Source organism: Juglans regia, chromosome 14 (assembly GCF_001411555.2).
Source record: "Juglans regia cultivar Chandler chromosome 14, Walnut 2.0, whole genome shotgun sequence".
In the NCBI taxonomy this organism is placed as follows: domain Eukaryota; kingdom Viridiplantae; phylum Streptophyta; class Magnoliopsida; order Fagales; family Juglandaceae; genus Juglans; species Juglans regia.
Genome location: NC_049914.1, coordinates 17,293,136 through 17,304,618, shown reverse-complemented (window position 1 = coordinate 17,304,618; position 11,483 = coordinate 17,293,136). Strand labels below are relative to the sequence as shown.

The 11,483-nt window shown below is 34.4% G+C and overlaps 2 protein-coding genes across 2 annotated transcripts; one reads left to right on the top strand and one right to left on the bottom strand.

Moving 5' to 3' along the window:
• Positions 1–1,451: 1,451 nt before the first annotated feature.
• Positions 1,452–3,197, top strand: LOC108989669. The gene is made up of 3 exons (XM_018963368.2): positions 1,452–1,838; positions 2,137–2,257; positions 2,776–3,197. Exons 1-3 carry the CDS (start codon positions 1,653–1,655, stop codon positions 2,934–2,936), a joined length of 468 nt encoding a protein of 155 aa, XP_018818913.1. The 5' UTR covers positions 1,452–1,652; the 3' UTR covers positions 2,937–3,197.
• A 1,151-nt stretch (positions 3,198–4,348) lies between these two features.
• On the bottom strand, positions 4,349–7,509 carry LOC108989706 (serine carboxypeptidase-like). Its single transcript, XM_018963421.2, has 9 exons — positions 7,137–7,509; positions 6,762–6,930; positions 6,284–6,403; positions 5,923–6,066; positions 5,682–5,832; positions 5,462–5,550; positions 5,118–5,376; positions 4,870–5,003; positions 4,349–4,753 (listed from the first exon to the last, which is right to left on the bottom strand). Exons 1-9 carry the CDS (start codon positions 7,496–7,498, stop codon positions 4,628–4,630), a joined length of 1,554 nt encoding a protein of 517 aa, XP_018818966.2. The 5' UTR covers positions 7,499–7,509; the 3' UTR covers positions 4,349–4,627.
• Between the last annotated feature and the right edge of the window lie 3,974 nt (positions 7,510–11,483).

Below are 11,483 nucleotides of genomic sequence, written 5' to 3'. Positions count from 1 at the left end.
AATAAAAATGAAAATTTTCTCATTATGAAAATAAAATGAAAGGTTTTTATGAGAAAAGTGTTTTTTTATGCAATGAAGGAAAATGAAATATTTTTCATAGAAAGGAAATGATATTTTATGAAATTATGCTTAAGATATTAATGCTTTAAAGTATATGTATGTAATGACATTTCTTGGGTAATCTCTTTTTATGCACATTTAGAACAATTGAATGCATGATGAAATGAATGTTATATGTAGTACTTATTGTTGTTATATTCTATGAAATGAAATAATGATGTTTATGCTCGTGTTATGAAATGATGTTTATGAAATGAAATGAACTAATGAATGAAAAGAATGAAAATGAAAGTAATTAATGAAAATGAAAGGAAATGAAATAAAACGAATGTTTTAATGTATAAAGCTACGTAATGTCCATGACTAAATGAATGAATCATGATACCAATGAATTGTGCAGATTGAAATGCCGGGTAAGTAATATTGATAGTGCACCTAGTATTGCCTCTAACTGAAAGGGAATTCTCAAGCTATGGCTACGGGGGGAATTCAAGTCCAAAAGACTTCTAATCCTAACACACTATACATAACAATGTGCACGATCAATAAAATGTGACAATAGTTAATTAGATGTACATTCCACAACCAGAGCAATGCTTGGATTGGGATTGCATTGTGGGATTAACATTGAACTAGAAGACGACATTTGGTGGGATTCCTACTCTGAATTCCTTTCTCATTATTATGTACGGGCTGAAACTCAATTGCATCTGCTTCCTATTTGCAATAGAAATTTCTCTTATAAAATATATCTGTTTGCTAATAAAATTTTGATGTAAGTTGTTTATAAAATCATAGGGATTAAAAGTTCAATTAAAATGCATATGGAGCAGTATTACTTTTAAGACAGAGCACAAGTTCATGACAAGAAGTTTTTCGCAAATATATATATATATATATATAATAATTTAAAGAAAAGTTTTTCAAATTTAATGACCTCTTAAAATTATTTACACTCAAGAGAATGAGAATTCAAAGTGGGTGGAGCCTTAGATGAGATACAAAATTTTTATCTGATATCATTTTATCTGATCTCATCTTATTCTCAAACATAATTTAAATACAAAATTTTCAAATTAATAATTACAATTTTTTCAAGCTTTTAAATAAAAAATAAAAACAATTCCAACTTTTTTAAATCCCAAACAAAAATAATATTATAAAATTATATTATTATAATATTTTAATTTTATATTATTTTTTATTCAACTTTTTTTCTTTTTATTTTTTCTAAAATTAAAAAATATTCAACTCAAATTATCTCACTGCTAATCACAAATTATCTTATTATTATTTACAAAATATTTTTATCTCATCTCGTTTTCCAAACAAGTCCTAAGAAAGAGAACACGACTAAAATCAGAACCCTCATCACTGGAGCTAACCGGATGACCTTCACTGAGCTCAATACCTACTATTGAGATTTGAGAGTGTGTACCAAAACTTTCTAAAATAATATACGAAGTCTATTAACATAGCTCGCCATCGTGCAGGGAAATTTGGCAAATTGGCATGGTCTTTTAGACTTGGAGACCCTGTGCGAACTCTTAACAAACAGCTTGCGGGCCGATAAATAAACCCGAAAAGAAGCAATGGAAGGTGACAAACCAACAACACTAATGTGCACACTGCTAGCTATTGACCACACCAGCTTCTGCTACAGGGTCTGCTCTGTCTGTGAGAGGACTCTCCCCGACATCCAATCTCTCTGCAAATTCTGCAACTTCAACAACTCCAACCCCAGCTCCTCTAGTTCCAAACGTCTCTTCCGCGTCCTTGTATGTTAAACTTCCTGATTTTTTCGGACAGAAAGTAGTTTATCCACAAAATTTGTCGAAGGTTCCACTCAGTAGAATTATTATTATTATTTTTTTTTTTTGGGGGGGGGGGGGGTTCTGGGATTTCGATTTCAATGAAAAGAAAGGGTTTCTGTTCGTTTCCACGTAATTCCTTGTCAAAATCAATGCTTTCTTCGAAATATTCTGTTTTAGTGGAAATGGAGGCATTTCCACGTTGGCGTTCCGCTTCCTTTATGGCCTATTTTAATTCATACGTTCTGTTTGGTTGGTTTGATAGATATCAATTGCATCGGATACAAATGTGTTCACAGTGATTTGCTTTGATCGGGCCGCTAAAGTTCTGTTTGGGTGCTCAGCTAATGAGTTCTTTGACTTCACCAAGCTCCATCCTTTTGCCGGTAACCTTCTTTCAACGCATACTCTTTCTGATTAAATTGTGACATAATGCGTGTTAGAACTACTTAGAAGGATTTTTAAAGTTTTAAACGATTCCTTCTAGGAAAGAGGCATTTGAATGGCTTTGTTTGGCACGTAGTTGATATTTAACAAATCTTAGTTAGTTATGTAATTCCTTTGTTTTTTTGTTTATGCTTCTCCTAGGCAGATCCCTTCTCCTATTTTTTCTTGGCAATCAAATGGAACATTTTAGGTTGAATTGTGAGAGGGAAAAATAAAATTTTGAAGCTTTGTGCGTAGATGTATCAGTACTTTACTAACTTGTCATGGACTACTGGTTTTTTGTTTTTCCGTGGACAATATTTTTTAGCTGTCACACTCATCGGCCTAATAAGTCAGTCTTCCCTGAAATTTTCTATCATATTTGACTTCCTTAGCCTATTCCTGTCTTGGTAGAATTTATTGAGTAGTCATGGCACTGAACATGATCCAATGCTGTGATCTTTTGGGTGTTATACAGCTGTGTCTGCTAATAGAATTCTGGAGGGAGAGATGTTTAGAGCGACATTGTCCAAACCAAAGAATGGTAATGCACAACATGTACGGGTTGTGTCACTTGTTCCGTTGAGATCTGGATTTCAGCCAGCAATTGAGTCATTAAAGAAATTGTATGGACAGTGAGGAGATTGTTAAGTGTTTCTCTTCATATTGTATCTAGCATTTTATCTTTTGGACTACCTTTTACTCTTCTCGCTATAAGGCTTTGGTTGAAGATCTTCCAAAATCAGTTTCTATCCTTTCTTCTCAGTTTTGAGGAGGTCTGTTTTGGTTTTGATTGTCTTTTGTCGTGGGGGAACTGAAGAGAAGTAAGCTTTTCTCTTTATTGTATATTGTTGCTTAGTAACTAATCTAGGAATGCCAGATGATTTAAGTGGTTACAAATCTGCTTGTAATGCATGCATGATACGACAAGCTTGGAGAGTGAGATGAGATGAAAATTTTGTGAATAGTAGTAAGATAGTTTTTTTTTTTTTAATAAGTAAACGATAATGTTATTAATAAAGATAGGCAAAACCCAAGTACACAAGATGGTATACCAGAAATAAAACCTATCTAGGTCATAGTATTAGAAGATAATTTGTGAATAGTAGTGAAATAGTTTGGGAAACGAAAGAGAAAAAGTTGAATAAAAAATATTATAAAGTTAAAATATTGTTAGAATATAGTTTTTTAATATTATTTTTGTTTGGGGATTTGAAAAAGTTAATTTTTTTTTTGAAAGTTTGGGAAAGTTATAATGATTAGTTTGAAAGTATTTGTGTTTGAGTGATGTTGGATGAGATGAGATGAGATAAGAATTTTGGGATGAAAACTTTTTCCAAACAAGCCCTTAATCTTAAACTATAAACTATGACGAGGCCCAAACATAAATGACACAAGCACACCGCACAAACACAGTGAATCACAGAACAAAGTACAGGCCCTCCTTCCCCACAAGTAGAAGTTGGGGGTACGTGAGCTAGTGCATAAATGCTTAAAATATGTAATGGTAGGTGAATATGTCTTAAACTTATTTTTTGATGGAAAATATTAGAACTATGATGGGTGAATAGATCTATAATTTAATAGGGGACATATTAGAAATAACTTTTGAGCATTGTTATGGTGGCATTTGGATCAAGGCTTTCTCTTAATATCATCCATTGTTTTCCTAGTGAGAAATGTTATCCATCATTCCTTGATGTGGCATCACATGGTGGAAAAATTATTTCTTATTTTTCACTTATATATCAATTATTTGATATCACATAAGGGATGATGAAAGGATAATGGTTAAAAAGATTATGAGTATTCTTTCTCTTTCCTTTGCCGATAAAAAAAAAAAAAAAGTATTCTTTTTCTTTCCTAGTAATTAGATCTATTACAACTGAACTTGCTGCAAGTCAAGTAAGTTCCCACAAAAGTTTTTGCTAAAACTCACAGACTCTGATTTCTTAATAATGCTGGAATTTTTAACATCTTCATTTTCTAGACAGTTAATGATTCACAAATCAAACTATCTTGGCCAATCATCCTTGTGCCTTTATGCAGGGTGTCATAATATATCGTATGATGTTATTCATTGATCAATGGATATCATGTGATACTAAATCTATTTGCTGGACAATTTATGTGTGAAATAATCTTTATGGACCATTTTTCAGGAAACTCCATTTTAGAAAGAATTCTGTAAGGGCTGTTGAAAACAAGCACATTGAGATCTCTGGTGGGCAAACATATCACAATCAGTACACTTGGACACCGTTTTTGAAACCACAAATTTGAATAATGTAGATGCATGCTCAAAGAGGATGCCGGCTTCACTGGAGGCATCACTTAGGAGCAACCATATATTCTTCTGGTTCTGTCATGGCAAGTTTCCCCTGCATCCAGCTGCTCAGCATTTGTAGTGAAGCTTTTGACTGATCCATTGGAACCATATGACCAGCATCATGGACCTATATATCGTTGAAAGGAACGAATGTTGCTCACGTTAGAATACAAATTTCAGTCACATGGTACTCACACTAACGCGCACACACACACCCACACAGAGACAGAGCGAGGGAGAGACCTTGAGGAAAGTCAGAGGGCCATGGCTCTTTAGCACTCCTGCTTCTGCACCATCAACTACAAATTGAACAGTTGGGGATGCCCCAAACTGTTTTTGTCCAGACCATTCCATGGCATGAACCCATCTTGAATTCCCTGCCCAGAGAGAAACAAACCAAGACTACAAGCTCAGGAAAAGAAAAAATTTACTTTCCTTGTATGAGATATGAAATAAACAAGTTTGACTTCCATTGAACACAAGTTGCTTACCTAGCCAGTTGCATATTAGATCATACTCCCCAGCATATACAAGAACCTTGATTCCATCCTCAAGAAGTGCAGGAATACCCACTTCAAGATTCCTCATCCAGTCCATCAGCATGGCTTCGTAGACATTGCTACTGCATGAAACGAATTCTAGGTCCCCAACTCCTAGAGCATCCCTAACTGACTTTTGGTTCAGGAATGTCTCCATGTTTGAGAAGTCATAACACAGGTCTCCCTCGCATTTCTTCCTAATATCATAGTACTGCAAGCATATCAAAGATTAACAAGTTACTCATCAATAATGAAAATGAATTTTTGTTTGCATTTTTGTTTTTGTGTCCTCTTACATTTATATCACCAGCGATCTGCATGATGCGATTGAATATATTATTGCAGACAACATAAGAACTCACACACTCGTTTCCACCAGCAGTGCCTGAAAATGCAGTTCAATATGATTGATCAAGGATAGAGTAATTGCAAAGCAATAAAGCTGTTTTTCCTTATAAACAACCTTGGGGAGTCTTAGGATGTTGTCTCTAAAGAAACAGGAATACGAAAAATTACCACAGTTTTTAATTGCCTGTTCACATGCTGGAAGCATCTTGCTAATGCTATCGTGATCAGATTTTTCAATCAACCCCATATCCCGTGCATAGTCGGGGTATGCTTTGTACTGGATTTCAGGATTCGTGAGCCCATTGCCAATGGCAAATCCCTGTTAAAAGCATATGAGTTAAATATCATAGATACAAAGCATGTAGGAGAGAACCCAAAATTAGTCGAATCTGTTAAATCTGAGACGTACCTTCAGGTTTATATGAAGTCCTTCCTTTGCTTTGTTCCCTTGATGAACCCTAGATGCAAATGCTGGAATGTAGTGACCGGCATACGATTCTCCGGTGATGTAGAAATCATTTTTAGCAAACTGACTATGCTGCGTGAAAAATGCCTGACACAATGAAGAATTGTGGTGAATTAAGCTCAGAATCCTATCCCCTCACAAAGGCCGGTCATACCTAAAGAGTTGGGGGAGGGGGGTTTCGAACTCTAGACCTCCATTTGAAAGGTTGTGGGTTATGCCAATCAAGTTACAGGTCTTTGGCGGCCGATCATACCAAAACAAGCATGATTTTCATGGACAAAGATACAGGCAAAAGCAAACGCACCTGCAAAAAGTCATACAAGTCATTGCTAACACCGTCTTCATCATGGCGAATATCTTGCTCGTCAGTAGTATAACTGAATCCAGTTCCAACAGGCTGGTCGACATACAGAAGGTTTGATGCCTGCAAAATGGCAATAAAAATTTGCAACAATAACTCAATTAACCAAAGTAGGCATATGAGCAAGATATTTAAGACAGATTCAAGCCTACTGTTTCAAGAAGGTAAGGCCAAGTTCATTAATCAATGTGTTTATCAAGGGAAAATGCCAACTCTATGGTGTTCCTCTTGCTAGCCAAAATAAAACTTGGAAGTGTTCCAACAAAGTAATATAATACTACTTATTAAAAGAAAATATCAATTATGCAATTAATAGTGTAAATCTATCAATGAAATGTTTCATGATAGGTACTTTATCATTTTCAACCGTTTTTGGCTCTGCAAGTTAATGTACTTGCTCAATGAATTTATATGAAACAACCTTGTCCCAGCCATGCTCATTCCACTGAAGTGACAAGTTGTTTGCAATTTGGAAAGGACCATTTTCATAGAACACAGCCAGTTCGCTGCTACACCCTGGTCCTCCTGTCAACCATATGACAACAGGGTCGTTTTTGCTGTTCCTCGATTCAAAGAACAAGTAGAACATCCTGGAAGTAACAGACGTAAACACTTCAGAACTTAACTGAAAATTAAACAGTAGCTACCAGCATCAACTTCCTCAATTATAAGCTATTCTTAATGGAGATTGCAAGTTAAAACGCCATGTAATATCATCGGCTTTGCATCTATTCAAGCTAGCACAACTTCATTCCTTCACTTTTGGTTTGAATATGCTCAAGGATCGAAGGCCTACCTTGCTGCCTTGGAATGGGGAAGCCTGTAGTAACCAGCGTGGTGAGCAAATTCTTGGGGTGAGGGGCCAGAGCTGCCATCAAGAATATGAGGGAGATTAAAACCTTTCTCAACGATCTTGGGGCCCACGAATGAAGGGTCGCGGGCAGCAGTGTTAATGGGGTCTTTAGGGAACAAATTGAGCCCTCTTATCAGCTTTTCTGCTTGCAGCTTTGGGAAGTAGGCAGTTGAAGACAAGTGAAGGTGATTGTTGTTGGGATATGCTGCAGATGAGAATGGTGAAGAAAGAAGAAGCAAGAGAAGAGAGAGAGAGAGGAGAGATATAGCTGATGCCATTGTTGGGTATGAAAAGTGAGTCTGCATTGGCTGGGGATTTTATAGTGTTTGATGTGAACAGACTTGGCTGATAAGGCAGGAGAAAAGGTGGAGTGCAAATTGTCTAAAGCTTGGAGGGAGAGAGGGAGAGAGAACAGTCTTTGGATGTTCTTTTCCTATTCAAATTCAATTTTCTGTTTGGCTAATCTCTCAATCTTACTTGACTTTTTTTTTTCTTCACTTTTTCTCCATTTCTCTTCCTCTTTTTCACTCTCTCTCTGTTGTTGCTTTTTTTTTTTTTTTTTGTCCTTTTTGGCATCTGATTTCAGTGGGTAAGCGTTTCAAAAATCAAAAGGGTTTTACTTCTTTATCATGGTTTCAGTGGGTAAGCGCTTCAAATCAATCATTATTGGCTTTAAACTCACAGCAAAGTCGGATTCAAATCAAGAGATACGCACATTAGCTTCAAACTCATCAATGTCAATTTACAAAGATGTGGCATTATGATGGAAATAATGCAAGTGCTTTATGAGATTATGTGATGAAAAATTAACAGTCCAAACGAGTCTTTAAAAGCATGTAACACACTGATAAATGTTCACATAAATTTAAATAATCTAATTTAATGCATGTCAGGATGACGACTCGTAGGGGAAGGAAAAATCAAGAATGGTTACAATATTTAAGCAGATCCTATCTTATGTACTGTTTTCTATTTTTTTTTTTTTTTAAATTCAAGAGAAAGAGGTTTCAAACTCCAAATCTTCATTTGAAATAACATAATTCTCTCAATTGCACTATTGTATTTAATGTAAAATATGAGATATTTTAATCATTTCACATAACATTGCCGGTAGATATAACCGAAATATCCCATATTTTGTATTAAAATGGATACTAACCATTTTATTTGACATTGAGAGGACTTTTTTCCCGTGGGAGTTACAAGTCAAGTCTAACATAACTAGAAATTAACAAGTAAACTAGCCAAAATATATTTGATAGTTTCAAATTTTATTAGTGGGCCAAACAATGACTTACAAGTAAGAAATTCAGTATGAAAAGAAGAGGCATAAAATATGAACTTAATATAATTAATTAATTAGTTGCACATCATATATTTATTATATATGGGACATGAATAATATATGAAAAATATTATCGCCATAAAGATATAATTTTATAAAAAAAAAAAGTGACATAATTTTATTATAATATGATACATTATATCTATTTTACAATAAAAATAATTTTATAATTTAATTTATCACATTAAATTACGTCAGTTTATAAATATATTTTTATAAAATATCTTTAAGTTTCTCCTAATATAGTATATATATGCCTTGTCACACTCCACATGTTTTAGATTTTGTTTAATTTCTATCTTTTTCAAAAGAAGTTTGAACATTGTTTTCGAAGTAACGTGGCGGAAAAAGCAGTAGAAGAATATATGATTAATTAGTGGGTTATATAAAGAGAGTTAGGACGAGGTTTGTGGGTAGTAGTTGAACAAGCCAAGCGAGCTGTAGGACAACTATCTTGCGTGCAAGATATATACCAGTGCCCTAATTTTTGTTTTTAAAGTTCTGTGGACCCTACACTTCACAATTCTTTTAAGTCTTGAAGACATTGATCTCACCACCCCCATAAAGGAAAATACTAAACAACTCAACTCAATTATTTCAAAAAATATACTATAATAGTTATGGAATCTATAAATCGTTTATTTTGAAAAAGAATTATTTTTATTATTAAAAAATTAATTTATTTTTATATGAGTCTTATATTTATTTATTTTTTTAAAACAACTGCACGACACTTACATACTCACAACTGTAAGTATCATTTTTCGTACTTCAATGATTTTCCAACTCTTTAATTCCTAAAAAGAGTTATTCTATTATTAGTAAAAATAATCAAATAATGTATTTATTGCATTTAACTTAATACAAAAAAATTCAGAAATATTAAATTCACTCATACAGTGTTTCTTGTAAACTTTGTGTGCAGCTTCCCGTGTCCTTTTCACTAATAATTTTTATTTATTGATTTCTAATTATGATAACAAATTATTTTCGTAATTAGAAATAAAAAATTATAATGATATATTCTACCTGCTCATTAAATAAATAAATAAACGACTAAATAATATATATGTGTCCTCCTTTTGTAGTATAATACGAGGAAAAACAAAGGAATTTGTGTATATATAATATATATAGCCGTCAAGCATGTGATGCAATATGCATTTATATTAATTAATTAAAATGGGAATATAATAATTAGAAAAAGAAGAAGGTTGAGAAATCTGCAGCTACGCTAGCTAGCTTTATGGGATGAGTACTTTTGGAACCATATATTCGTCAAAACGTTTCGCATAAGCTTAGCAAAAAAAATGTGACCCAAAAGGCGAATAAAATGGTGACAAAACCAGCTTTATGGAAACGTTTACCAGACGACTGTCCATCATCCCTCTTGATGAGCTAGCTATCTAGCTGGATCATATGTATTTATCAAACGAGAAATACTGCTTTATGCGTAGTTTCAGCGAATGTCTTTTCTTTTTGTTGAAGTTTCACACGTGAAACATCACGAGATGATCAGGAGTTGTATATCTCTCAACCTCATCATCAATTGCATGGTAAAACATCATGATAAGATCATTACGCGATATAAATTCTCTCTATTGTCAAAATTAAGAAGCTTCTAACCAAGGTCTATTAATTCATTTGAAAATAGATGAACTGTTTGTGAACATATATATTAGAGCAGCATGGCATCAGTACACTCAAGCCTTCAGATGTGGATATAGCTGTTCGTGGCAATATGGATGATTCTGATATGCAGCCACACTCTTCATCACATAGAATTACCTCTTGTAATAAATCTGTAGTTAAATTACTAGATGGTCCTCATTCCAGTTGAGTTGTAATGTATCATTTTGTAATTTTAGAAGTAGTTATCCTTAGCTGTAAAGGGCTGGTACAATGCTGTAAAGATTCCTTACTTTGTTGGTCTATTTTTAGTATAAAGCAACATCTCTGTGTAAAGCTTTTTTTGATCAATCGAATGCAGTAGCAACTTTTCATCATTTTCCCTCTGTTCTCTTTTGCTTTTTTTTGCTATTCTTACATGGTATCACAAAGCCACTGAGAGTAAGAATTTTTTTTTTCCCTAATGGCTCCTGATCAAAACAAATCTTTTTCTTTGGATTTCACCAACATTACCAATCCCTACAGACTCGACCATGGCGACAACCCTTCACTACCCTTAGTACCTGACCTTCTCTCCTCTAAGAATTATACAACCTGGTCAAGAGCTATGACTCGAGCTCTTCGTGCCAAAAACAAGTTTGGTTTCATCAATGGAACCTTGCTAAAACCAAAAAAGACCACTGACCCTCTTCATGATGCATGAGAACGATGCAATGACTTAGTTGTGTCTTGGCTTCACAACTCAATCAACCCTTCTCTTAAATCCAGTATTGCCTTGGTGGATAATACTCCATAAATCTGGAATAAACTCAAAGACAGGTTCACCCAACAAAATGGTCACAGGATTTTTCAGCTCAAAAGGGCTTTATCAGGTTTGCAACAAGATAATGATTCTGTTAGTGTTTATTTTGGCAAACTTAAAACATTGTGGGATGAACTTATCATATATGATCCTATGCCTGATTGCACCTGTGGAAAACTTGCTGTCCTACTTGACAGATACCAAAGGGATTGTGTCATTCAATTTCTCATGGGTTTGAATGATTCCTTGTTACCCGTGATCAAATCATGCTTTTAGATCCTTTACCTCCCATAAATAAAATCTTCTCCATGATCCAGCAGCAAGAAATGCAACACCTTATGTTGTCTGGCCTTCCTTCACCTGACTCGATGGCCCTTGCTATCAAACCATCATATCCTCCATATAAACCAATTTTCAAACCATCCCAGCAACCAAAACGTGGCAGACTTTTTTGCAGCCATTGTAAAATTCAAGGGCATGTTCTGGATACATGCTTCAAGGCAGGAATTGCCCA

What these genes read in the sequence shown, in the direction of transcription:
- LOC108989669 (XM_018963368.2), top strand. Translation starts at nt 1,653, where the DNA reads ATGGAAGGTGACAAACCAACAACACTAATGTGCACACTGCTAGCTATT. An exon ending in AACGTCTCTTCCGCGTCCTT is followed by an intron (nt 1,839 to 2,136) that starts GTATGTTAAACT and finishes TTGGTTTGATAG; the next exon opens with ATATCAATTGCATCGGATAC. An exon ending in CAAGCTCCATCCTTTTGCCG is followed by an intron (nt 2,258 to 2,775) that starts GTAACCTTCTTT and finishes GGTGTTATACAG; the next exon opens with CTGTGTCTGCTAATAGAATT.
- LOC108989706 (XM_018963421.2), bottom strand. Translation starts at nt 7,498, where the DNA reads ATGCAGACTCACTTTTCATACCCAACAATGGCATCAGCTATATCTCTC. An exon ending in ATGAGCATGGCTGGGACAAG is followed by an intron (nt 6,404 to 6,761) that starts GTTGTTTCATAT and finishes GCCATTTTGCAG; the next exon opens with GCATCAAACCTTCTGTATGT. An exon ending in GACTTCATATAAACCTGAAG is followed by an intron (nt 5,833 to 5,922) that starts GTACGTCTCAGA and finishes TGCTTTTAACAG; the next exon opens with GGATTTGCCATTGGCAATGG.